We start from the raw sequence: 27,710 nt of genomic DNA, 5'->3' as shown, positions 1-27,710 counted from the left end.
AAGACCGTAACTCTGTGAGGCCTGCAGGTCATTTGCATGTTCCTTCAAAGGTCGTAACAAACACTCGGGAGAGGTCCTCCCAGGTGTAAATGCTGCTAGGTGCCAACTGATTCAACCACACTCTGGCTAAGCCCTCCAACATAAGAGGCAAATGCTTCATGGCCACTTCATCATTGCCACCACCAATCTGTACAGCCACTCGGTAATCTTCGAGCCAAGTGTCAGGCTTGGACTCGCCGGTGAACTTGCTGACTCCAGTTGCCAGCCTGAAATTGGGAGGAATCACTGCGGCCCTGATGGCTCGACTGAAGCACTCTGGCCCTGAAACACATACTCTGCTGCTGCTGGCAGGCGCATCTCTGTTGTCGCCCTCTCGATGAGCCCTGTTCCTGTCGACCAAACCTTGAACGAGGATAGACCTCGCATCAAAGCCTGGGTCTCTGGGGTCGACTGTAATCCTCTGCCCAACACTATGAGGGCGTCTGTCATCTTGCCGTCGAGGCGCATATGACCCGCTCCTCGGGGGAGGGGTTGGCACTCGACGTCGATCATCTCGACCGAATCGATGATCATACTGCTCATTCCTCCTGTACTGATCATGCCGGTCATCACGTCCCTCACGCCTCGGGGGCGATCTCGGGCTGTGGGCCGACTGGACTGTGTCTGCTGCAACGGATCGACTATGGATCCTATCCCGCGACTGAGAAACGGCGGAATTCTGGTTTCCTGCCGCCCGGAGCAATGCTCTGATCTGCAACAATCCCCTGCCTGCCTCTGACTGGGATGGCTGAATTGATTCTGCTATACGGGCTGCAGCGGCCAAATTCTGAGCTAGGGTTCGATATACCTGAGGCGGTGAGAAGAGCCGGCGCCGACTGGACTCGGGAGCTAGCGGACGTCGACTGGACTCGGGAGCCCGCTGACGCGCTTGCTCGTCGAGTATTCGCTAGAGATTCTCCAGTCGAGTGCGCTCGGCCAGGTTAGCAAGGCGCACGTCCTCCAAGGCCCGGGCCTCGGGGGTTTCTCCGACAATAGGAGTGTGGAGTGCGTCCATGTTCCGGCGGCGAAGCTCCTCTCGCTGTAACGACGTGAGAGGTTCGGGCAGATACTCATCGTGGGGACGCGACGGGTCGCCTCCGCCCGTAGCTCCGTCAGCGCGAGGGAAACTGGGGGGACTGTGTGCCCCATCGACCGCCAGAACCTCAGCCGCTGGGTCGCTGCTGTCGCACTCGGATGCGGTCCCCACGGAGCCAGTCGACAGGTCGAACAGGCCATAGAGGGACTCGACGGGCTCGATTGCCGCAACTTGTGGGGCTGCCGACTGGCGGGCCATGGCGTGCCTCACCCACCGCGGAAGTCTCAACCGATCGGAGCGCTTGCGCTGGTGGGAGACAGGGCGGGGAGACGACGCAGGGGTCAACCGATACTGGGTCGACGGTTGCCGCAGGAGGACACCACGAATGCATGCGCGGAAGTGCTTTGCGCCGCGGATGGGGAGCGCGTCGATGTCGAGTGGTGCCTCCTGAAGCCATGCGAAGTCATCGGCGATGAAGGTGAGCGCGCCGAGACGGATCTCGCGGCCCTCCACCAAAACTCCGCAAGAAACCATGATCAATGGGATCGGAAAAGATCGCAACTTCTCCAACTAAGTGCTAAGATTCCGGCCCCAAGGTGGGCGCCAACTGTCATGGTTCCGACTCTGACAGTGATGTAGGGGGGTGAGTATGGAGAGGCTAGATCCTAGCTATTGGGAAGTTGTTACACGCGAGGTCTACGAGTTCAGGCCCTTCTCGGAGGAAGTAATAGCCCTACGTCTCGGAGCCCGGAGGTGGTCGACTGGATTATGCGTGTATGGATTACAGGGGTTCGAACCCTTCATACTGAGGAGGGGGTGGCTTATATAGAGTTCGCCGGCCCCCTCCTGCCCTCAGTAATGCAGGGTTTAAGGTACATTTAAGATTGGGCGTTACTGATAACGCCTCTAATAAAGTGCTATGATGACCATGAAGACTACTTAACAGCTGACCGTTTGCTTACGGAGTGACTGTAGGTCTCCTGGCAGTCGAGTGATTAGCTTCATGGTCGAGTGGTAGCTTCTTGGTCGAGTGTCTTGAACCTGTCGAGTGGGGTACCTTCAAGTCGATTGATAGGTGATTTCTTCTAGGGATGTCCTTGGGTAGGGCTCTTTGGACGGTTCTGTGCCCCTACCCTAGGTACATAGCTTCATCATCCAGCTCTTTGCCAATGGTGCTCAATGAGATCTTCCTGAAGCTGAAAGTGTGTGTCCGCATTTTCAATCTCCTTATATGTCTGAAGAAAAGCTCTAATGCGGTTTGGGTCACTAGCTGGTTTGACATGGCTACCCACATTGTCGTAAAAGAATTCTAAGTTCATTCCTCTCTCATCTTCAAGAATCATATTGTGCAGGATAAGACAGCAAGTCATGATGTTCTTTAGGGTTTTCTTATCCCAAAAACGAGTAGGACCACGGATAATGGCAAACCTAGATTGCAAAACACCGAATGCTCTTTCAATGTCTTTTCGGGCTGCCTCTTGCACCCTTGCAAATTCACATTGTTTTTTCTTTTGGGTTCTTTGATGCTCTTGACAAATGTGCACCAAGGAGGATATATACCATCTGCAAGATAGTACCCCTTTGTGTATTCATGCCCATTGATAGTGTAGTTGCAAGCAGGAGCATCACCACTAGCAAGCCTAGCAAACAAATGAGAGCCTTGCAACACATTGATATCATTGAGTGTGCCGGACATACGAAAAAAGCAATGCCAAATCCATAAATCCTCGTATGCTACGGCCTCTAGCACAATTGTTGTATCACGAGACTTGCCACAATACATTCCTTGCCAAGCCTTGGGGCAATTTTTCCAATTCCAATGCATACAATGAATGCTACCTAGCATCCCAGGCCAACCTCTCCTCTCATTAGCTGCCATCAATTTCTTTGTGTCATCTTCATTTGGTGCCCGAAAATACTCGGGACCAAAGACACGGACGATCACTTTCACAAATCTACGCACAGACTCAATTGTGCTATCTTCACCAATGTGAAGATACTCATCGGCATAGTCAGCCGGAACGCCATATGCAATCACCTGCATAGCTGCGGAGATTTTTTGATATGCACTAAATCCCTTTAAGCCCGCAACATTCCTTCTTTGAGTAAAATACCGGCAATTTGCCTCGCAAGCTTCAACAATTTTCACAAAAAGGGATCGACGCATTCGGTACCTTCTGCAGAAGAGGTGTGCAGGATATGTAGGATTCTCCGAAAAATAATCTTGCATCAACATCTCGTTTCCAAGATGGCGATTCCGCGGAATGCACAGACGCCCGACAGTAGATCCTCGCCTCCTCTTCCGATACTCGTCTTCATGCTCCTTCATGGCAAGCGCCATGACCAATGTTTGCTGCCGAAAGGTCGCAAGAATGGTCTCCACATCTGAGTCGTCCGAATCGGACGAATCGGATAGCAAGAACTTCTCGCACGGGGTCAACTCCATCTACACGCACACCGGTGCGTCAATCTACTACACGGCTCGCGAAAATCACAAAAAAGGGACTAACCGGTGGCGAGTTTGATGCGGTCGGCAGCGAAGAGGGTGGTGCGCTCGGCGGTGGTCGATCCCGGCGGCGGCGGCGACTGGGGGCGGCTCTTTTCGCCGGATCCGGAGGGGCGGTGCAGCGGCTCGGCGCGGGAGGGTGTGGGGCGGCCCCGCGGAGCGATTCCGCCCGCATATATGGCCGGAATCGCCGACGGCGGGCGGGCGGAAACAAGGGCGGACGGCGGCGGGATGAGGGGAAAAAGAGGGCGGGCTGAAATGTCCCTCCCGCCAACTGCTTCTCTGTGATGCAGGGCACCGCAGCCGCGAGGCGGAAACCCGCGTTTTCCCGGGTTGGGGTCGGGAATTTTCCGCGCCCCCTAAAAAATTTTGCGGGCCGGGGCGGGATGTGGGGTCTGGTCGGGCAAGCTTTCCGGCCCATACCCGCATTTTGGCAGTTATTTTACGGGTCGGGGGCGGATGTGGGGTCTGCTAGAGTTGCTCTAAGGCTGTCATGTAGGCGAAAAATCTGATGTGGCAAGATAATTAAGAGGAGAGAGATGAGTGTGGTAACCCAGGAATAAACAATGTCAAGCGCGTGATCGTAGGCAAAACACTTAAATGAAAAAAAACACCAATGCACGAAGAGCTTTAGTTGCTAAATCATAAAACAAATGATGCTTAGCTACAACAAGTTAAGCACCTATACGTTGAGAGTTTTAATTGCTATCTTTTTTAATGTGCTTAACACCTCATCTTAGCACCAATGCATTGGAAGTGGCCTTATATGAAATGGCGTTGGTTTGGAATGGCCGGCGAGCCTGCTTGTTTACCTCGGGTTGCTGGTTCGATCACCGTAGCTGCATCTCTTTTCTTGAATTCAAATATTTGTGTGTGTGTGTTTGTGTGTGTGCGCGCGCTCGTGCGTGTGCATAGTTCCACCGAAAGACTGAATAGGAAAGTTAATGAGCAAGATTGCAGTTAACTGTTTATTGATATTGACACCTGAAGGGCGAATAATTCGCTGAATTTCAGTGTAAGCATTTGTGTGCACATCCTTGAGAATGTCATGTAGTTGAAAGCGCTGAGTTGAGTAGCACATATGTGTTTTCCACTGGTTATTGGCTGCAGTGGACTGGCACTGCACAAAACACTCTGCAATGTTTAGTGCCAAGAAGCAGCATTTCCCCAGGAATAGGTTTATTTCTTTAGAAACTAGAAATCATGTCTGATTAGTTTGATCCCTAAGTTTCACAATGAATAAAAATAAATAATGTCGAAGGTACTAACCCGAAGGTTGTTAATGGGCAAAGAATAAAACATTATATCTCAGGTACGCCCGTTAATGTTGAAAGCAATATTATGCAAACTATGACACCGGAAGAACACATACAATAAACCTTCCTGAACACTCCAGAATCATGAAAAAGAGAATGTACGTGATATGGTAAGTAAACGGACTCCAAAACATCCGCAAAAATATTTTCTGTCAGTTTTAAAATATTTTAAAAGTTAGAAAAATAAAAAACAACCAGGAAGGCATCCCTGGTGGGCACAAGACACCAGGGCGTGCCAGGCACGCCCGGATGGGTTGTGCCCAGCTCGGGTAACTTCCGGACTCCGTTTTTCTTCCGCTTGCTTGTTTACGAAGATAAAAAAAAAATCTTTATATACCCCCCGAACCTATTGACCACCGTATCACGGAGAAATCTTCTGTTTTCTTTCCTTGCTGTTTTCTACCAGATCTGAAAATATGTCGTCTCAAGATTCTGAGGAGGATTGTCCAGTTACTTATCGGCCTGTGGATAAGAATATCTTCAAGGATACCTATCCCTATATGTGGTACACAGATGAGGAAGAGGAAGATGAACCGGTCCCTCCTCGCTTCAAGCAAGAAAGCAAAGAAGCATTATGCAAAAGGATAATAAAGTTTGAAATAGAGAATGATGAGTTGAGTATTGATAATTTCACCCTCAGACGCAAGCTGGAGAAGAAGAAGACGAACCCTCCACTTCATCACCACCACCTCCTTCTTCATCAGCAAAGGAAAATTGAGTATCGGGTATGGGCACTCCCCTTGGCTTGCGCCAAGCTTGGGGGAGGTGCCCCGGTATCGTATCACCTCCATTATCTTTTGCTTTTACTTATTTTAGTTCGATCCATAGTTATCTTTTGCTATAGATGAATAAAAGTTTAGTTCGATCCTTTCCTTTTGAGTGTCTTCTTAGTGATCTATCCTTGTAATCGTGTGCGAGATATAATAAAGTTTAGATTGAAGTTTTGTTCTCTTTACTTTCATGTTCAATAAAAAGAAAGGAAATAAATGAAAAAGATTATATGCTAATCTTATGGTAAGTAATGACACCACATAAGGAAGAGTATAAGTAGGAAATTTTATTGAAGACTTACAAACATAGCATTAGTCAATTATGCAATTCATGAAAGAATTAATAAGGGAAGAGAAGATTTCACATGCAAATACACTCCTTCTTTTTGCCTTCATTAACCATGATCACTGTGTTCACCTGATCAAAATGCATCCAAACTTGGTCAATCCCAAAGGTGATGATCTCAGCCATCGCATGCACACCGACATTGAACCACGCAATTGCAAGTGAATGTCCATAGTTTTAAATTAATCTCGTCGAACTAGATGTGACGGACGCCCTTGCCGAGGTACGGCCTACACCTAGTCTATACACCATCACTCATACACTCACTCATTTTTAAATTCTATATTTGTTTTTCAAAATGTATCAACATTCTTTTAAACCACATAAACACTTTTCAAATCACATGGACTTTTTTTAACCAAGCATTAATATTTTTGAAATTACGAATATATTTTAGCACGTGAACACTCAGAATAACATGAACTTTTACTAAGATAAGGGTTCAGAATTTTCAAATTGTATGAACATTATTTTAATACATGAACACTATTCTTAAAACTACATAAACATTTTAAAATGCATAACAGTTTTTAAAAATTACATAACATTTTCGGAAGGTACAAAAACTTTTTAAATAACCGAAAAAATAGAGCGCATGAAAACACATATTAACTGGATTTGGGGTGTAGAAAATGATCAGCTTACAAGTACATGCGCCTAACTTTTTTTTCTTGATATAATGAATGAGAAGAGAGCTATTCTCAAATAGCAACACATGACCATAATTTACGTATGGTTTGGTCGTACGGCAAACCAAAGACTTTATTTCTTTATTAATTCCTTTCCCCCCTTAGGCATTTATTCCTTCCTTTAAATCTTTTTTAATTGGATGGCGATAGCCCGGCCCACAGGTGGCCCACAACCATAGATCGTCACCTGGCCGCTCAACTAGCCGAGTGTCTTTTCAAGGAAAATGTCGGTTCCTATGCAAAACTAGAAGAGTGCGTTGCAACGGGACCACATTAACTTTAAGAATTCAATATCAGTTATATTAATATTATATTTAATATTCTCATACATATTTAAGTGACATTGGCTGCATTTTTTACCATCAAATTCTCACACACACACTCTTCCTCACTCTCTCTCTCCCTCTCTCTCCCCTCTCTCTCTCTAACACACATATCCATCTTATTGGGTACGGGATCATAATCCATCTATTTCACACACACGCGCGCTAGTGCATAACAATATGAATTATGTGTATTATATTTGCCACCACAACTTATATTTCCCCGAGCCGCGTCGCTACAGAGCCGAGCTCCCGCCCGACTACCTCGCCGGCATCGAAGGGGAATGGATAAGGGTGACGCCCTGCCTCCCCTGCCCCCCATGGCCTCACTCCTCGACGCCCCCTCCTAGATCCACTTCTCCTCCTCGCTCGCTCGATCCCGTCGATCTGAACGAAGTCAGACGCCACGGCCACCATGACTGACCCCGTCCACACAGCCACTGCTCTCCCTGCAGGCTAGGAGCTTGTCGAGGAGCTCCGAACTCCTCCGCTACTTCGTCTGCGCCAACGAGATCAAGTCCAGCACCCCCGCATCGACGTTGTTGCCGTCTTCCTCAACCTTCGGCCACCGTAACATTGTCGTTCGATCCGCGCCGCCCCGAGCTCCCCTGTCTTCCCCTAGGGCGCCATTGACACCGCCGTGATCTCCTCTTGCCTTTCCCCTGTTTCCCGTCTCGTTTGCTCTCGTTAGGTATTTTGCCGTGGCCGAGAACCGTCGTCCGCCATGGCCATTGCAGGGGTAGCCACCGAGGTCCCCGGATTGACCCCGTGGCACATGCCCACTCCTATGCGCGCCCATGCCCGAGCCTGCTGCTCTTCTTCCGCGCCCGCGGGGCCACTCCCTCTCCATGCCCACGCCTGTGCCACATCGCGTCGATCGCGCCCGCCACTGCCGTCGCGCCCACCGCAGCCACCGCAACACTGTGACCCGCGCGATGCACACCCTGGCCACGTGTCACACTCTCGCTAGCCGCGCTCGCCCCGTCTGCTGCCGCCTATCCCTTCGCTCGCCCCACAGTCGCGCCCCTGCCTCGCGCCCCCTCCTGTCACGGCCATCTTTTGACGGCCGCCCCCTCAGCCATGTCGACCGCTTGCCTCGCCTGCTGCTATGCGCTGCTCTACCACTGGTACACTGTTGCGCCATGTCCTCGACACCGCCGTGGACAAACATGGCGGAGGGATTGTCAATGGAGTACGAGGAGGAGGTGGCGGAGAAGGTGTGGAGAGGCAGGAGGTCTGGAGTGGCGTCAGTTGGCTGTGGTGGAGGTGTTTATGCGAGAAGGAGCCGGAGCGGAAGGAGAGGACACAATTGGAAAGAATCGCAAAAAAATCATAACCTGGAGATGTCATTCCAAAAAAATGTTAGTATCGATGGAGGGATGATTTCCTTCTATAGGTGAAAAACATAGAAAATATTGGTTGTTATCAAGGAAAGGTAAAAATTTAGGAAAGTTAGGATTCTGAATTGATTTATATGCAAATGGGGTTTTATTGTTTGGTAACGTGTTATCAGTACCTGCCCGTTTGTGACATGTCTGATTAGGAAAGTTTGCAAATGTTAAGAAACTATTTATTGGAAGGAAAGTTTGTGACGTGTCTGTTATTTGTTTCCTAAAACAAATTTCACTAACGAGAGAAATCGGTTGATTTAGATAAGTTAGGAAAGTTAGATTAAAATATATTATTTGTTTCCTGAAAATCTGTTATTTATTTCCTAAGACAAATTGAACCAATAAAAGAAATCGATTGATTTGCATAATTTAAGAAAGTTAGATCCGTGATTTGTTATACGTTAGGAAAGTTTTGGTCATAATAAAGAGTGGAGAGAAAATAACCGATGGACCAGCGTGGGAGGGGGTGGTGGGAGGAGAGACGAAAAAAAAATCAGCGAAAATAAACCGTGGAGACTATTCACCAACTGATCCATTAGGAGAAGAGATCCTATTTGCCGCTCGTTGTCGCAAAATGTCGGGGGAACGCACACGGGATCGAGCGGTTGTTCCAGGTGGGCCGGCCCCGGGTTTTTTCATTTTCCGTTTCTTTTTCTTTTTTTGTTTTTCTTCGTTGTTCTTCTTCTTTTATCTCTTATTACTTTTTCTTTTCTCTTCATTTATTATTTTCTGTTATTTTTCTGATTCAAGTTTATTTTACTTTTTCAACAAAGGTTCAGACATTAGATAAATGTTTGAATTCTTAAATTTTGTTCACATATTCGGAAAACGTTCCTGTTTTCAAAAAAAATCAGCAATTGCAAAAAAGTTTAGAATTTCAAAAATTGCTCGCTTTTTCCAAGAAATGTTTGAAAATTCCAAAGAGATTAGAACTTCAAAGTATTGAAAAATGTATGCATTTTTCAATTTTTTCCATAAATATGAAATTTTTTCCGGAATTTTAAAAAATGTTCCCCTTTCAAATTTGTCCCCGCATTCAAAAAATATTCTTCTTCTCCTAATTTGTTCATAAATTCACAAAATGTTCGTTGTTTCAATTTTGTTACTGTTTTTCAAAAAATGTTTGCATTTTCAAAAATAATGTTCGCAATTTCAAAAAATGTTCTAGTTTTCACTTTTTCCCTTTTGAGAAATGTTTGACGTTCCCAAAAAATGTTCATGTCTTCAGAAAATGTTCCTATTTTCAAATTTTGCTCACAAATTCAAAAAGATATCCAATTTTCAATGTCTATTCACGAATTTTCAAAATATTTTACAAATTTCCTTAAATGTTGGCGCTTAGAAAAGTTAAGTATGTTTTGAAAAATGTTTGGTTTTCAATTATGTTTTTGTCTTTAAAAAATGATCGCATATTCAAAAATCTGTTCACAAATTTTAAAAATGTTCTCATTTCGTGTTTATTTTCGCTTTCTCTAGATTCTGAAAATGTTCTAGTTTTTAAATTTTTGTTCACAAATTTTACAGTGTTCAATTTTTTTCAAATAATGGTCTTGCTTTCAATTTTGTTCCTTTTTTTATTCCCAAAACTGTTTGTCCTTTTGAAAATTTGTTCCCATAATCATTTTTTTGTTCTCAAAATTCTATAAATGTTCGGGTTTTCGGCAAATGTTCAGGAATTTAAAAAACAAATCTGTCTAAAAATGTTCACGTCTTTTGTTTTATTTTTGAATTTTGAAAATATATCTGTGTTGTTAAAAAAATATCGTATTTTGATACATTGCTCGTTTGTTAAAAAATCACAATTTCAAAGGTAGTTTGAAAAAAAATCAAAAACTATCCTGATTCTTCATTGGTACTAGTCCGTATACTAGCACGCTTCCCATTTAGCACGAACCCTTGTCAGGTCTATTGCTTAGCTCCTCTCGTACGCAACATGGAGGTCCAGAGGTTGAATCGTGGCAGTTTTGCTTTTTTTTTAACATTAGCATCGCAGCGCTACTCTACAAGGGAACACACGCTCCCTCTATTGAGCCGGTTCAATCGGGGGTTTCGTGCATGCGTTGCGTGGTTGTTTGATGCAGAATGCGTCCAGTAGGAGCTCCCGATTCCTATATATGACGCCCGTGTACGTCCAGGTGCTGCGGCTTCGCTGAAGCGACTCCCGACTTGACCTGGCCCATGTACGGATTCCTGTGCCGTTTTCCTTCGCTGTTTTGTTTCCTTTGATGCTTCTGCGGGTTCTTATGTGTTTTTCTTCCGTGGTTTTTTGCTTCCAGTTTTTCACTGTTTTCAGTTGGTTTGTTCTGTTTTATTTCTATTTTTCTGTTTTGGTTCATTTTTTCCTTTCATTTTCTTTTATGTTATTTGTTTTATTTTTCTGTTTCTGTTTTTTATCTTTAATTTCATATTATATAAAATGTTCACAAGTATTACAAAAATGTACATTGTATATTACGCAAATGGTTCGCCTTTGCATATAAAATTGTTCATTGTGTATTACAAAAATGTTCATCATATATTATGAAATTGTTAAACATGTTTTACTAACGTTCATTGTGTGCTTCAAAAATGTTCATTGTATGTTATGAAAAATCTTCACCTTTGCAGATAAAAATGTTCATCGCATATTATGAAATTGTTCAACATTTTTTACTAAATGTTCGACAATTGTTCAAGAAATATATTTATGTTTTTCGAAATGTTCATCGTATATTAAGAAAGGGTCATCGTGTATTATTTAAAATGTTCAATGGATATGATAAATGTGTAGTGTATATTTTTCTAATTTTCTAAAAAGGTTACGGTACTTATAGCGTGGCGCCTCCAATCTATAATTACAACTTGTTAGCTCTATTGGTTCGTAGCGCTCGTTCACAAGAATGAGGATGTGAGTTCGAATTCTGGCTGATGCACAAATTTTTGGTTATTATTTTACTTGCCTGGAGCTTGTTTTACCTCCTAATGGGCCAGGCCATTTGCCCTGACTTCAGCGAAGGCTCCACAATTTGCCGCTGGGCGCCCACTGCAGCGCCCTGGTGGGCCGACCCAGTACTACGCGGCTCCAGCAAAAAAAACATCAGATACACTTGCTGCATTCCCTCAAAAAAAAAAAAGATACACTTGCTTCAGCGAATATTTGAACTCAGGGCAACGCAGGGCCGTACGTGCAGGCTAATCTCCAGAGCTACCAAGTTCTACTAACCAATGTTACAGCTAACTACTTAAGAAACCAATGAAACTGCGCTGTTTAAAAAAAAAGGTCACGAACAATCAAAAGAACTTCACGAATTTGTTTAAAAAAATAAAGGTTCACGTATTCAAAAAAGTTCACGGTTTTGAAAGTTCATGAAATTTTAAAGGTCACTAGTATAAGAAAAGTTCATGAATTTGGGAAAAAATGACGGATTTGAAAAGTTCATGAAAATTTCGAAAGGTTAAGGAAATACAAAATACTTCAAGAAAACTGAAAAACGTACAGTGAATTTGAAAAAAAAATAGTGCAGCATCCATTGATGCAGGAGGTCTCATGTTTGATTCTTTCTCGGGTAGCTTTTTTGCAGTATAGAAACCATCTCTACTACTAATAAACAATCAAACTATTTTTTTCTTAAAGCCACACAGCAGACGTACACAGCTTAATTGTCACCGTACGATTAGACCCGCTAACCTTAATCTAACAGCTAATCTTAATCTAATCTATTCTCTGGTGTGCATTTAGTATTTTACGTTGGCTGAACATGCTTCACCGCAGAGGAATAGGAATCTCCGCCCCGCACCTATGCAATCCCTACAATCACGCAGAGGGTGAAAAAAAAAGGAAAGTGATCGCAAGCGGATCCCCTCGCTCGCTAATTGCAAGGCCGCGACCCACGCCGCCGCCTGATCCTCCTCCGCAGAACCGACGAGTGCGCCGGCAGCACCTCCCATCCCCTCGTATCATCTCCCCTCTTATCATCTTCCCTATCCCTACCCAGAACGAGACCTCACAAGTCGCCGGATTAGAGGAGAGGAAAATTTGGTATGTTGTCGCAGACCCGATGCATTGCGCCTCCATTACAAATCCTAAATTCTACTTTTGATCTAGAGCTCCTACCTACTGGACTTGCTCGGCGTCACGGCCGATGAGGACGTTTACATCTCCCTCCTCATGGACTCCGCCGACACTGTCGAGGTCGCCGCCGTGCACACCCACATCGTCGCCACAGGTGTCGCGCCTGGTCTCCCTCCGCCGTTGCTCGCCTACGTGAGGTGTTCGGCGGAAAATTCCCTTCAACGACGGCATCACGTGGGCGACCATGGTGTCTGCATCCCGCCAGTTAGCGCCCTCCATATGCCTGGGTATGTTGGATTTGAGGCACTTGGCTTGGATCTTCCCGAGAGCAGAACACGTACGTACAGCTGCAAGCTAAGCAAGCTGCTGATTGATTTTACGCGTAGACGTTGGTCTGAACCTTCTGGCCGGCTACATAAGCAAGCACTCAGGCAGCTGGATGGATTCCGGGCACACAGCTTGCCGTGAACCTTGTACATCTTGGCTTGTCCTACCTTGCTTGGCTGGATTGATTCACTATTTTTTTTCAATTTGGATTTAAAGGCTAATGGAGTGTTTGCATCTGGTGCTGTCGATTTTGCAGAAATTGCTGCTCCAACAGGCAGCAAACCAATCATTTGATATTTAAGGGACAGCAGTCAGCAGGCGCTTTGAGGAAGCACTGGTGTCGGCAAATAAAAGAATGCTTTAGGTATACCTATTTACCCTTTTCAATTGGTTTGATGCCATCCGTATGTGATTCACCGACCAAGAATGGAAAAATTCCTTGCTATTAGAAATTTCTATGGTGGTGCTTCTTTAGGTTCCGCCTGAAAAATGTTCCAGTGCCAATAATCGGTTATACTTTGTAATGGTGATTCGTAATTTGGTCTAACTTTCTAATTATTAGCTACAGTTTACTTCAGTGATAATGCATGTACGCAACGGAAGAATTACTGGCTATGGATGATTACTATGAGCGTATGAAATTATGAGTTGTGTAGGTTTCTTAAGCTAGATCGGTTGTTCTAGCTTATGATGGTTAATTTTTTTATGAAATAGCAGTACTAGATTAGTTGTTCTAGCTTCTTTAGGTTGTAACCAATTGAAGGTAATTTGAAGATCGATCCCACAGCTGAGTATATTCCGTTTTTTATTAACCCGCAACAGAGTGTGTATAGGAAAATATACTTTTATGAATTGTTAGTGCTCGCTGTCCTTACTGTACTGTATCAGGTTGTTCATGTTCAAATTCTTCAGCGTTTTGTACACATGAAAGGTACTTCTGTAAATCAGTTTTTCAAATTGGCATCGATAAGATGCATATAGATGCATGTATCCTTCTAAAAAATTAGCACCAATGTTTCACTTGTTTCGTGAGATTGTTCCTTTTTCTTTTGGACAGCTTTTGGAGATTTTAAGATAGCTTTTTCTGTGGGCAAGCTGGACCTGATACTCAAAGGACCTTAAATTCTAACCAAAGATGACAATGTGGATGGTCACATTTCAAAGTGTTTTTTCTTTCTCAGACACATGTAAGTTTTGTCTCACTGTGTAAAGAATGGTTAAAAGATGAGAATCAGTATAAAGTGGGGATAGAGGATCATGCTTTCAAAGTTGGTCAGGTTTCACAATAATACGTGTGCATGTTTGTGTGTCATCGTCTTTAAAATGTTGTAGGTTCATTGGTGACAACCAAGAGCATGCTCAAAAATGGCATCGTCTTGCTTCGTTTCTTCGCCTCAGCTAAAGTGCTTAATCTTGAGAAGATGAAAGATAATTGATAGAGTACTCCTGACAAGTGCATTTGTCAAATTCTAGCCAACAGATTGAAAGCATGTCTACCTATTTGTGAGTTTCAGTTCCATTCAATCTTCCTTTTCTTTTTGGATCCAATGTAGAGGAGACCATGTGACTGGTTGTTGATTGCCCAAACACTATTTCCTCTACAAGAGTGTAAATGTTGTTGATGCTTGTTTCCAACATGCAAGGACATGAGCACACACATTTTGTGTATCTATCTAAATCTCCTCTACAAGAAGGTTTTCAAGTGCATAGACGAAGCACCTTTCGAATTTAAAGAAATGGTTGTTGATTTTAGTTAAACTAAATGAATCCCCACATGTTGTGGGAATGTTTTCTGGTACATTTTGTGTAAACTATCCAAATCATCACTTCGTTTTTGTAAATGATGAAATCATGCACTTGAAATAATTAACTTTTTATTCCAGGAATATTTTGCAAAATATTGTACTTACCATTTTAGATGCAATCCTTGCACATTATACAGATCACCTTTTCATTCATTCATTTGCACAAATAGCACATATGCATTATTTTAGAACTATAGATGTTTAATAATATAATGTGTGTCAGTGTTGACGTGCATTGCACGTGCAAGCTTACTAGTATAACTAAAGGGGAGATGGACAGGCCCGTTAGTATCGATGGAAGGGGAGAGGGTGTGTGCTCGTTAGCAGGAATTCCTGTAACGGGCGCTCAAGGCGCTGAATAGGACCTCCTTTTTTTTAGACAAACTATAGGACGCATACTGCGTCGAATGGAGCGCGCGCCGCACAGGGGAGTGCACGACTGGGCCGGCCCACTGGAGCTGATTCGCCTTGAACGCAAAACCGCGCGACGCAAGAAAAGCCCGAAAAATAAAGGAATCGAACGAGTATTCGATCAGCCAACTTCTTATACCTCAGAAAGCTATTAATAACAGAAAGTAGCGGCAGATTTGAAACATTTATGATTTTTCTTATATTTCTTTGAAATAACGAACAATTTTGAGATTCTCGTTCTTTCCGAAAATGCAAACAATTTAAAGAAACGGAACAAATTTCGTAATTCCAAACATATTTCGAAAACAGGAAGAAATGGTAACCTATTTTTGAAATCCTGAACTTCTTCTAAAAATGTGAACAATTTTTGAAAATTCCGCACATTTTTCAAAAAACATGGATTTTTTTATATGCGAACTTTTTTATGAAATAAATGAACAAAAAGGAAAAAATAATTGAAAATGTGAACAATTTATGAATGTCAAACATTTTTTGAGCAGGTCAATTTTTCTCAAGTTTTTGAATTGTTTTGAAAAAATGAACAATTTTTAAAATGATAAACTCATTATCAATAACGTGAACATTTTTGAATATGAGAACACATTTTATAACCGTGAACAGTTTTTGAATTTGGGAACAAATTTTGTAATCACGAACATATTTTTAAAATCCGAATAAAATTTCCAAAACCCGAACTTTTTTGAAAAAAGTGCTTTTTGGTTTATACTTTTTTGAAAAGAAGCAAAAAAGAGAAGAAAAAGGTAAAAAGTAAAAGAAAACCAAAAAAAAGGAAAAGAAATAGATAACCCAGGAAAAGCCGGTCCAAAAAACCTTTAGAAGGTTCCAAAACCGGCTAAAACCGGCTTGAAACCATAGAAGGTTCCCAAAACCGAAAATGTGCTTAGGGCTGTAAATGGATCGCTGTGCAAAGCGTCGACAGTACGATGCAATATGCCCGGTTGATCGCTCGCTCGCACATCCCTGTGTGAAGCGTCGACAGTACGACACAAGGCACGTGGCGTAGGTATCAGCTGAGTTTATTTCCATGCCAGGGACAACCACAAGCAGCCTACACTTGGCCTACGTCAAAACACTTGACGACTAGTGATTTTTCTGTAGTGCAAGGTACCATATGCAACTCTTCTAATCAACAATCACAAAATATTCTCGATCTTCTTACCAGAAACAAGTTATCGTAAACCAAAGCATTTTGTGCTTAGGAGTGCTCACTAAAAAAAGATATCACGTCACATCTGATAACAACCAAGAAAATATGAAAATATCCGTGACACAATACATGAAGTTACGCAGTTTTTGACTCAAGGGTGCATTATGTGGTAGTGTCCCTAATTTTAATTAACTAGCTACATGTACATCACTACAGGCCCATCATTTCATCACACTCGTCATAGAGAAAAATGGCTTGAACGTCAGCGAGAGCCCGATTACTGACACCATGTTCAGCATGAAGAACAAGATATGATCACCTGCATATTGGATGATAAATAAAATAAGCATATGTTCTAATTATATGTGCCCGAATCCATTCAACTTAAAGCAAAGTATCAATATAAATGCAATTAGTATGGGTTGGACGACCAATGTGTTTACCTGGTAAGAACAATCCAGTTATGTTCTTTTGAGCCCATGAAAACCTGCAAAAAGGCAAGAGATTAGCTAACTATGAAGCACACTAGCGGCCAAGCAAAAACTTAGGGTCATTACTACTCAAAAAGCAAAAGAAACAATGTACATACAAAATTCCTCCGGCTGCTGGAGCTACTGCTTTAAAGATTGACATCAGAGTCATAGAGATACCATTAGGAACACCCCTTTGTTCTTGTATCTGTACATGTTTTCATCAAAAACGTTTGAACATAGCAAAAGCAACTCAAAGAAAATGCAACGAGACAGATGATACATACCACTTCTGTGTTTTGTAGAATGTTGCACGCAACAGTAATTGTAGCCTGTTCCATTTTAGATGATGCATTAGAATAGTTAAATTGTCTATTAAAATCACTATCCATGGAGCTTGTCTTCTCCAGGGATACTAAACGTTTAATTTTACTTCATTTGCACATGTGGTGCTCAAACATGATTTCTGTAGACCGCCCAAAAACCTTCATCATTATATTTATATTTTAAAACGGAAGATGTATTGCTCTTCCGGCCTATACACCAAGAAGATAAAAATGTTCGTAAAGGATGATTACTAATGTAAGCAATGAGGTGTAACTTTCTTTTGTATTGGATGAGTTCTAGCTTTTTGCTGAACTGTTGATCAACACCCCCAATTTGCATTTTTTTACTTTAACCAAAGCAACAAAAGAATATGCGAGACTTTCCGCAAACATATTCTTCAGAAGTGAAGCTATGTTGATGAGTACTTTGAGCTCCACACCATATAGTCTGCCCATGAATGGATATGTTGTAAGCAGAAGTATAGACAATACAGGAAAAAATAAACTTGCATTCAGTATTGTGCAATAGATTCATCGTATTGAATAATTATTTGACATTAAATGGTATTTGCACATACCGCTGCAGAACGAAATGGCTTGATTAACCCAGCATACTTGGCAAGGAGTGGATAAATCACAAGTTGATACACCAAAACACCAAAACCTACAAGATCGAACAAAACAGAATACGTTAAAGGGAGTCAAAACTAGTGTTACATGTAATAGGTAACGAAGCGATACTACATATGTGTTGATTTCATTCTTTCTGGATTAACTATGTTTCTCTTGCGCAATGATCATATTATGAAATTAGAAGGAACACCACATACCTGAGATAGCTAGCACGGCGCCAACATCCTGAGATGTCAAACTTAGTCCCCGATATTTTCTACTGCTCACAGCCCAAAGCGAAAATATCTGAAGATGAAATTACAAAACACATGCAAAGTTGCTTTAGTTCCTTATTAAAAAAATTGGTTTGGTTCCTAATCTGATTGTTCCCTATATGATAGATATGACGATAAGCATATGTTCATACTGTGTTACTCAATCTATTTCAGATACCTAAATATAGATTTACCTCGAGATAAGCTGTGTCATGAAGAGAGAAGACACAGTAGAGGGTTATTGCTGACATCAACTGACGGTTCTTTAGCAGGCTCTTCGTAGATGCCATTCTACCGGATCCACATTGTTTGGCTTTCCCATCTTCTATGTTCAAATCGGTAACTTGTGCGCCTATTTTGTCAATAGCTTCCATTTTGTCATCATGGTACATGTGCAGAGTTTCCTAAAAAAATTTATTCAAGTATAGAAATTCAAGGGTGATTAAAGAATAATAGGGAGATTTTGGTGGGCAATACCGGAAGCCAAATGCATGCAACACCTGCTGCCGCCGCTAGAGCTGATATGACGAAGCAAGGGAGGAAATATGGAAACCTAAAAGGATATGTAATTTGATAGGTTTATCTTATATTCCGAATGGTGCAATATTTATATCATTGAAACAGTATGAGTGATGACTTACCTTCCAAATATGGATTCCTCAGAGAAAAGATTTGGGTACTTCTTTGCAGGCTGGTAGAGGACAGGTAATACACAATGTTAGCGAAAGCCATTCATATATGATCACTAATCACTCTCCAAAGGGACATTATATGTTCATCCTGTGAATAAAAGTTCTGCTTCCACTTTTAACGATTAAAATATAAATATATGGAAATTCCCTCCGAATAAACCATTTCTAAATTTTCATTGAGATGCCATGATAGAAAAGTTCTAGCTATTGGTCCAGCCTTACGTTTTTGCTTCAACTATCATAGATGATACATTATCCCCAAGCTCTACACCATGGTTACATATAATTATGGCGACTCAATGAGTTACTGCAATAATGTCTTTGATGGACTACCATATGTGACATCTTTTCCATGCACCTGGAAGCTACTTGCCCTTTGTTTGATAAACTGGTTAAAAATACAACTTTAGTTCTTCAAGGTCGGTTCTGTATTTCTTTAGCTCTATATCAAAGTTGACTGGTCCTCACTCGTGCAAGAAATCCTCCAATGGCTGGCCCAATAATAAGAGCTATTGATCGCGAAGATGTAACCTGCGACATAATGGTAAACATAATTATCATCTAGTAACCGAGTCTGAAACACTAAACATAAAGATGAATTGTTCTTACAAAATTCCTAGAGCTTGGTGCTCTTTTCTGCAGACTTCTGAAGCATAGGCCTAAGGAATGCAAACATAACCATGGGTTAAACACCTAAGTACTTCTTAATTCATCTAGTCACTAAGACTAGCAAGTTTACCTTGATTGGTCCTAATATACCACAGAGTAACCCAAGTAGCCCCCTAGTAATAATTGCCATCCAGTAAGTCGTACTAAGGCCGAAGAGGGTGTTAAATACAATCCTGAAAAGGAAGGTGTATAATAGGATTTACATTGATTTAATTGAATGGAGAACAAAAATAAGTTTTCATATGTAACTGAATCTGCCATACACTGAGAGGATACTAATCATAATGCAAGGCTTCCTCCCGTATTTGTCAGCAAACATGCCCCATGGCACAGCACTAATGGTTCTTCCAAGGAAATATGAAGCCCCTTAAGACACATAGTTTACAGTCAGTAACTAAGTATTGATATAAAAAAACCGTCATCACATTATAATCTACTCAATGTACTTTATTGTAGGCTTTTCTTCCTGTGTTTCCTACAAATTTGTCAAATGGTCAGAGGGGACAATGAATGCTCACCGACAAAACCAGCATAGAATCCAATGTCTTGTTCTTGCTTTGCGACTTTCAAATCTTGAATCTGTTGCATCATAACAAAGGCAAACACATAATTAATCACCATTTAGTATGTAATAAAGCAAACATTAACTTGCATGCACACAATCAGAATATATAGATGTCCAAGTTATGCAACATCGATATCGCTACATACCATGAAGTACAAGTAGGGAAACAGAGACTGGATTGGTAGCGCTGGAAAGATAACAGGCCAGGGTGTTAGTTAGCAAGCCCTAAAATTTATAGGATGTGCTGATCTAAAACAACCTACATACATGTAAAGGTTTAAAAAAATCAGGTGACAAAAGAAAATTGGAGTTTCCTAACAAATCACATGGCTAATAAATAATGCAGAAAGACACGCACATGTTTGGAACCATGCATGTCTATATGTTGCGAAGTACGAAATCATCATCGGAGTATATATTGATTGAAATCAACTGGATCGTCTACTCCTAGTTATCATCATGAATCACATATACATACGTACACCAGACAATCTGGATGTTATGACATACTCTCTTCATTCCACAATGTAGTGCATAGTTGTTTTCTAAAAGCCAAATATGTCTACATTTGACAAAATTTAAAGAAAAATATATTCACACCCATGACACAAGATCAGTAAAATTATGTTCATCGGGAAGTGCTCTTTTATCTGCATGGAGGATGCATCATGCATTGCCTGGCCGGTACCCACGTGCGTACGAGTTGACTAGGTGCCCACCCGATCAACTTGTCGCCACCATGTGGTCCATGCCATCCTTACAAATACTAAACTCCCGAAGAATGGAGAGATGTGAGCATTTTGAGAGGTTTTTATGGGCCCATTCATCATCTGGTGATTTTTTTTCTTTTCTGTTATTCCTAGTGGACCATGTTCTTCAGCTGGTGAGAACCACATTTTTTTAGTTCAGCTGATGAGAAGTGTTGCATTGACATGCTTGGTTGGGGTTTCGCGGGTGTTGTGTTTCATACTTGTGTCTATGCCGGTGTGCTAACAAGGCACTGGAGACAGGAGACAATTCATCGTGTTGGCAAATGTCCAGCTCCATGGGCACACCCGCCTCCGGCCACCATGCCTTGATCCTATGTGCCACCACCCACAATGACTACACACCTCTCGAGCGGGTACCGGTGCTCTCCAGTTCAACGAACATGTTGTCAAGCCTCGCCTCTGGCTTCCTTTCGGTCCACCGCCGTCATCTGGCGGTAGCAATGCGGGTTGATATGAAAGTGGAGATGTGGTGACTGAACCATAAATTAACAGAGGAGACAAAGAGGAACATGAATCTAAGAGAAATCGAGCCAGAACTCACCAATGGCGAAGACTGAGGCATTGGTGTGGCGGTCGAAGTCGGGGAACAATCACTAGTAGAAAACAGGGCTTTGGTCCAGGCCGGGTCAGCCCATTAGTCCCGGTTCAGTCCAGAACCGGGACCAATGGGGGCATTGGTCCCGGTTCGTGAGCCTAGGGGGCCGGCCGGGCCACGTGGGCCATTGGTCCCGGTTCATCTGGACCTTTTGGTCCCGGTTGGTGGGACGAACCGGGACCAATGGGCCTCGCTCCTAGCCCACCACCATTGGTCCCGGTTGATGGCTTGAACCGGGACCAAAGGCTCCCCTTTAGTCCCGGTTCATGCCACCAACCGGGACCAATGAGGTGCCTATATATACCCCCTCGCGTAAGAGCAGAGCACACTGCTCTGTTTTTTTCTGGCCGAGGGGGAGAGAGCTTGGTGGTGCTCTAGCTCACCTCCTATGCACACAAGGTGTTCGATGGAATGCCCGAGCCACACTACTTAAGCTTTCTCCTCACCAAGCTCGACCTCCAAGCTCCATTTTCCATAATATTTGTCTAGGTTTAGTGGTCCGTCATGCCCCATCCCCGTCTTCACCGTCGTCGATCACCCGCGCCGAGCTCATCGCCGGCACCACCGTGGTGAGCCTCTTGTTCTTATCTTCTTTCTGAAAGGAAAATATTCTTACTTGTATGTTTACATAGATACTTGTATTATTTTCTTTCTTTTATTATTGCATCTTATATAGTGCGATGGTTTTGGTATCCGCCCCGTCGGCCCTCGTCCTGTCTATGATTCGGATGTGGTATATATATTATCTTTATAACTATTGGTTCATTTATTGTTTATGAAAATTATGCCGACCAACGTGACATAGATTTTATTTATGTAGGATGTATGTGAATCGGAAATGCCAACCGACCCTATTGTCGAGAGGTTAAATTTAGTTGAAGAAGAAAACAATTTGTTGAAGGAAAAAATAAAAAAATTGAGGAGGAGAAGATGATATTGGAGTTGCATGTTGCGGATGTCGTCGATGATCACAAGATCAAGATGGATACAATGCGCTTGAAGATTAGAAAGATTAGAAAATATGCCATTCATACCGAGGCTTGGTATCATTATGTCGTTGGATCAATTGTTACCTTGGTTGCGATTATGATCACATTTGTTTTCGCATTGAAATGTTTTACATAGTTTCAATGTATGGTTTAATTAATTAGATGTTGTGGAGAGCTATATGTTGTTAGATGAGAACTATGTATGCACTTTGGTTTTAATGTGATGATGAACTTCTATTAATTTGGACACTTAATTATATATAATGCACGCAGATGAACCGGCAATGGATGTACGATGACAGACAAACCTGCGAGTACATTAAGGGCGTGCATGAGTTTCTCGATGCGGCTGAGGCAAACAAGCAAAATGGTTTTATGTGTTGTCCATGCACTGAATGTGGGAATACGAGGTCTTACTCTAACCGGAAAATCCTTCATTCCCACCTGCTTTACAAGGGTTTCATGCCACACTATAATGTTTTGACGAGGCACGGAGAAATAGGGGTTATGATGGAAGATGGTGAAGAAGAAGAGTACGATGACAACTATGTGCCCCCTGAATACGGTGATGCTGCAACGAGGGGAGCTGGTGAAGATCAAGAGGAACCAGACGATGTGCCCAATGATGCTGCAACAGGTGAAGCTGCTGAAGATCAAGAGGAACCAGACGATGTGCCCGATGATTATGATCTCCGCCGGGTCATTGTCGATGCAAGGACATAATGCGAAAGTCAAAAGGAGAAGCTGAAGTTCGATCGCATGTTAGAGGATCACAAAAAAGGGTTGTACCCCAATTGCGAAGATGGCAACACAAAGCTCGGTATCGTACTGGAATTGCTGCAGTGGAAGGCAGAGAATGATATGGCTGACAAAGGATTTGAGAAGCTACTAAAAATATTGAAGAAGAAGCTTCCAAAGGATAACAAATTGCCCGACAGTACATACGCAGCAAAGAAGGTCGTATGCCCTCTAGGATTGGAGGTGGAGAAGATACATGCATGCCCTAATGACTGCATCCTCTACCGCGGTGCATACAAGTATCTGAACGCATGCCCGGTATGCGGTGCATTGCAGTATAAAATCAGACAAGATGACCCTGGTGATGTTGACGGCGAGCCCCCCAGGAAGAGGGTTCCTGCGAAGGTGATGTGGTATGCTCCTATAATACCACGGTTGAAACGTCTGTTCAGAAACGAAGAGCATGCCAAGTTGATGCGATGGCACAGTGAGAACCAAAAGAAAGATGGGAAGTTGAGAGCACCTGCTGACGGGTCGCAGTGGAGAAAAATCGAGAGAAAGTACTGGGATGAGTTTGCAAAGGACCCAAGGAATGTATGGTTTGCTTTAAGCGTGGATGGCATTAATCCTTTCGGGGAGCAGAGCAGCAATCACAGCACCTGGCCCGTGACTCTATGTATGTATAACCTTCCTTCTTGGATGTGCATGAAGCGGAAGTTCATTATGATGCCAGTTCTCATCCAAGGCCCTAAGCAACCCGGCAACGACATTGATGTGTACCTAAGACCACTAGTTGAAGAACTTTTACAGCTGTGGAATGGAAACGATGTACGTACGTGGGATGAGCACAGACAGGAGGAATTTAACCTAAAGGCGTTGCTGTTCGTGACCATCAACGATTGGCCCGCTCTCAATAACCTTTCAAGACAGACAAACAAAGGATACCACGCATGCACGCACTATTTAGATGACACTGAAAGTATATACCTGGACAAATGCAGGAAGAATGTGTACCTGGGCCATCGTCGATTTCTTCCGACCAACCATCAATGTCGAAAGAAAGGCAAGCATTTCAAAGGCGAGGCAGATCACCAGAAGAAGCCCGCCATGCATACCGGTGATCACGTACTTGCTATGGTCAATGATTTACACGTAATCTTTTGAAAGGTTTCCGGTGGACTAGCTGTTCCGAATGACGCTGAGGGACACGCACCCATGTGGAAGAAGAAATCTATATTTTGGGACCTACCCTACTAGAAAGACCTAGAGGTCCGCTCTTCAATCGACGTGATGCACGTGACAAAGAACCTTTGCGTGAACCTGCTAGGCTTCTTGGGCGTGTATGGGAAGACAAAAGATACACCTGAGGCACGGGAGGACCTGCAACGTTTGCACGAAAAAGACGACATGCCTCCGAAGTAGTATAAAGGTCCTGCCAGCTACGCTCTTATGAAAGAAGAGAAAGAAATCTTCTTTGAATGCCTGCTCAGTATGAAGGTCACGACTGGCTTCTCGTCGAATATAAAGGGAATAATAAATATGCCAGAGAAAAAGTTTCAGAACCTAAAGTCTCATGACTGCCATGTGATTATGACGCAACTGCTTCCGATTGCATTGAGGGGGCTTCTACCGGAAAACATCCGATTAGCCATTGTGAAGCTATGTGCATTCCTCAATGCAATCTCTCAGAAGGTGATCGATCCAGAAATCATATCAAGGCTAAGGAGTGATGTGGCGCAATGTCTTGTCAGTTTCGAGCTGGTGTTCCCACCATCCTTCTTCAATATCATGACACACGTCCTAGTTCATCTAGTCGACGAGATTGTCATCCCGGGGCCCGTATTTCTACACAATATGTTCCCCTTTGAGAGGTTCATGGGAGTCCTAAAGAAATATGTCCGTAACCGCGCTAGGCCAGAAGGAAGCATCTCCATGGGCCATCGAACAGAGGAGTTATCGGGTTTTGTGTTGACTTCATTCCTGGCCTTAAGAAGATAGGTCTCCTTAAATCACGGTATGAGGGGAGACTGGCTGGAAAAGGCACTCTTGGAAGTGACTCAATAATATGCAGGGACGGATATTCTTGGTCTCAAGCACACTACACAGTTCTACAGAACTCTACCTTGGTGACCCCGTATGTCAATGAACACAAGAACAGTCTGCGCTCCAAACACCCGGAGCAGTGCGACGACTGGATTACATGTGAACACATCAGGACTTTCAGCAGTTGGTTGGAAACACGTCTCAGAGGTGAAAACACTATTTGTGATGAGTTGTACTTGTTGTCCAGGGGACCATCTTTGACTGTATTGACTTACAAAGGATACGAGATAAATGGGAATACATTTTACACGATCGCCCAAGATCAAAAGAGCACCAACCAAAACAGCGGTGTCCGCTTTGATGCAGCAACCGAGAGCGGAAAGGACACATATTATGGTTACATAGTGAACATATGGGAACTTGACTATGGACCTGATTTTAAGGTCCCTTTGTTTAAGTGCAAATGGGTCAATCTGTCAGGCGGCGGGGTACAGGTAGACCCACAGTACGGAATGACAACAGTGGATCTGAAAAATCTTGGGTACACTGACGAACAGTTCGTCCTAGCCAATGATGTGGCACAGGTTATCTATGTGAAGGACATGTCTACCAAACCGAGAAAAAGAAAAGATAAGGAAGCGGATACATCATATGATGAGCCAAAGCGCCACATAGTTCTTTCAGTAAAAAGGGACATCCTGGGAGTGGACGGCAAGACAGACATGTCTGAAGATTATGAAAAGTTTCATGAAATTCCTCCCTTCAATGTCAAGGCTGACCCAAGCAACCTGATAAACAATGAAGATTATCCATGGTTACGGCACAATAAGCAAATGACACAAGCGAAGAAAAAGTGAAGACTTTCTCCCGCAACTATTATGATGATACCATGCCAACTTTGTAACACACGAACATGCTACCATTGTCCGTTTTGTACATGCACATGCTATGTGGGTGAAATTATGATACCATGCCAACTTTCAACTTTTTCAGAGTTCATTTGAAATGCTTTAATGTCTTATGGTTCGGCCCTCGTAATACCATTATTCAAATTTTACCTATTCAAAATTGAAAACTAATGGCACTAACAGAAAGTTTATATTTTTTTTCTAAAACTGATGGCACTAACAGAAAGTTTATAATTTTTCTGACCTAAAAGCAAAAAGAATTAAAAAATAAAGCAAAAAAACAAAAGAAAATAAATAATGCAAAAAACAAAACAAAAAAACAGGAAAAAAACTATTTTTATAGTAAAGTTAATCACAAACTTGTGATTCACACAAATTTCAAAGAAATTCAAATTTTAACTATTCAAATTTGAAAACTAATGGCACTAACAGAAGGTTTATAATTTTTCTAAAACTAATGGCACTAACAGGAAGTTTATAATTTTGCTGACCTAAAAGCAAAAAGAATTAAAAAAATGCAAAAAACAAAAGAAAATAAATAATGCAAAAAACAAAAAAACTGGAAAAAGTAAAGTTAATCACAAACTTGTGATTCAAACAAATTTCAAAGAATTCAAATTTTAACTATTCAAATTTGAAAACTAATGGCACTAACAGAAATTTTATAATTTTTCTAAAACTAATGGCACTAACAGAAAGTTTATAATTTTGCTCCTCGCCCCTGGCCCATGACCATTAGGCACAAATCGGGACTAAAGGGTTTGTCCTCGTTGCGGGCAGAGTTTAGTCCCACCTCGCCGCCCTCCACATGGCCGCTGCCTGGAGGTCCACCTTTAGTCCCGGTTGATAACACCAACCGGTACTAAAGGTAATTTTCTGATTTTTTTTTTTAATTTTTTTTTGAAACTTTTTTATTTTCAAATTTTTGATTTATTTTAACCTCTAATCTCTAATCACCCCTCTCATCACTGCTCAATTTAATCTCTAATCACCCTTCATCATTCCAAATCATCTAACTTCCCGGACGGTCACCCATCCTCCCACTCCCCCAGCCTGAGCACTCATAACTTCCAGGTTCTATTCTCCCTCGTTTGCAAGTCTGCACTCGTTGTTTTCCTGACAATAGTAAGATGTTAATCCTATTAACCCTCAGGATTTTAGCTTGAGCATGAAGTCACACATTTCACTGTTTGAGTTTTGAAACTATTGTTCTAAAAAACAATAATTATTTAGTAACACTAATATTTCTTGAATAAGTAGTTTGACCATTGTTTGACCACAGTTTGACCATAATTTGACCAGATTTGACCAAAATTCAAAAAAACTAAAATAATTATTTAATAACACTAATATTCTTGAATAATTATTTAGTAACACTAATACTTCTTGAATAAGTAGTTTGACCATAGTTTGACCAGATTTAATGAAAATTTTAAAAAAACTAAAATTTGAGCATAACTTTTTTTCCTTTTGGAATCTAAGGATTCTACAAATTTGCAAACAGGCCGTAGGCGGTCTCCATCGGATGTAACTTTTCGAGTAGATGATTTTTCATATAAAAAACTTTTCAATCCGAGTTCGTATGCAAAAGTTATGCCCATTTTACAAATTCCAGAGAGATTTTGTAAATAAAGTCGAAATTCATATTTGTAAATTTTCCCAACAACTAGACCACATATCACATGGGAAACTTATTTTATTTTATTTTATTGACATTTCCATCATTTTCTTTTGTTTTTTCTAAAACTGAAAAGGCGGTCCAGGGGGGAGAGTTTGAAAATTGAACCTTTAGTACCGGTTCGTGCCATGAACCGGTACTAATGCCTCAAAGGCCATTAGTCCCGGTTGGTGGCACCAACCGGTACTAAAGGTTAGACCTT

At 42.2% G+C, this 27,710-nt stretch overlaps 1 protein-coding gene across 1 annotated transcript in view; it reads right to left on the bottom strand.

Moving 5' to 3' along the window:
- Nucleotides 1–16,343: 16,343 nt before the first annotated feature.
- LOC123084063 (probable peptide/nitrate transporter At3g43790) overlaps nt 16,344–27,710 on the bottom strand; it is a 47,012-nt gene continuing 35,645 nt past the window's right edge. Inside the window, exons 3-18 of the mRNA XM_044505859.1 lie at nt 19,934–19,974; nt 19,741–19,801; nt 19,486–19,588; nt 19,293–19,395; nt 19,165–19,212; nt 19,022–19,090; nt 18,503–18,552; nt 18,339–18,414; nt 18,056–18,265; nt 17,805–17,892; nt 17,555–17,638; nt 17,338–17,468; nt 16,936–16,980; nt 16,768–16,856; nt 16,622–16,665; nt 16,344–16,497 (exon numbers count right to left, since the gene is read on the bottom strand). Of these exons, the coding sequence (XP_044361794.1) occupies nt 16,400–16,497; nt 16,622–16,665; nt 16,768–16,856; nt 16,936–16,980; nt 17,338–17,468; nt 17,555–17,638; nt 17,805–17,892; nt 18,056–18,265; nt 18,339–18,414; nt 18,503–18,552; nt 19,022–19,090; nt 19,165–19,212; nt 19,293–19,395; nt 19,486–19,588; nt 19,741–19,801; nt 19,934–19,974 (1,340 nt within the window). The 3' untranslated portion in view covers nt 16,344–16,399. The remainder of the gene's footprint in view (nt 16,498–16,621; nt 16,666–16,767; nt 16,857–16,935; nt 16,981–17,337; nt 17,469–17,554; nt 17,639–17,804; nt 17,893–18,055; nt 18,266–18,338; nt 18,415–18,502; nt 18,553–19,021; nt 19,091–19,164; nt 19,213–19,292; nt 19,396–19,485; nt 19,589–19,740; nt 19,802–19,933; nt 19,975–27,710) is intronic.

This window comes from Triticum aestivum, chromosome 4A (assembly GCF_018294505.1).
Source record: "Triticum aestivum cultivar Chinese Spring chromosome 4A, IWGSC CS RefSeq v2.1, whole genome shotgun sequence".
Taxonomy (NCBI): domain Eukaryota; kingdom Viridiplantae; phylum Streptophyta; class Magnoliopsida; order Poales; family Poaceae; genus Triticum; species Triticum aestivum.
Note: the sequence above shows the minus strand (reverse complement) of the source record. Positions and strands in the feature narration are given on the sequence as shown.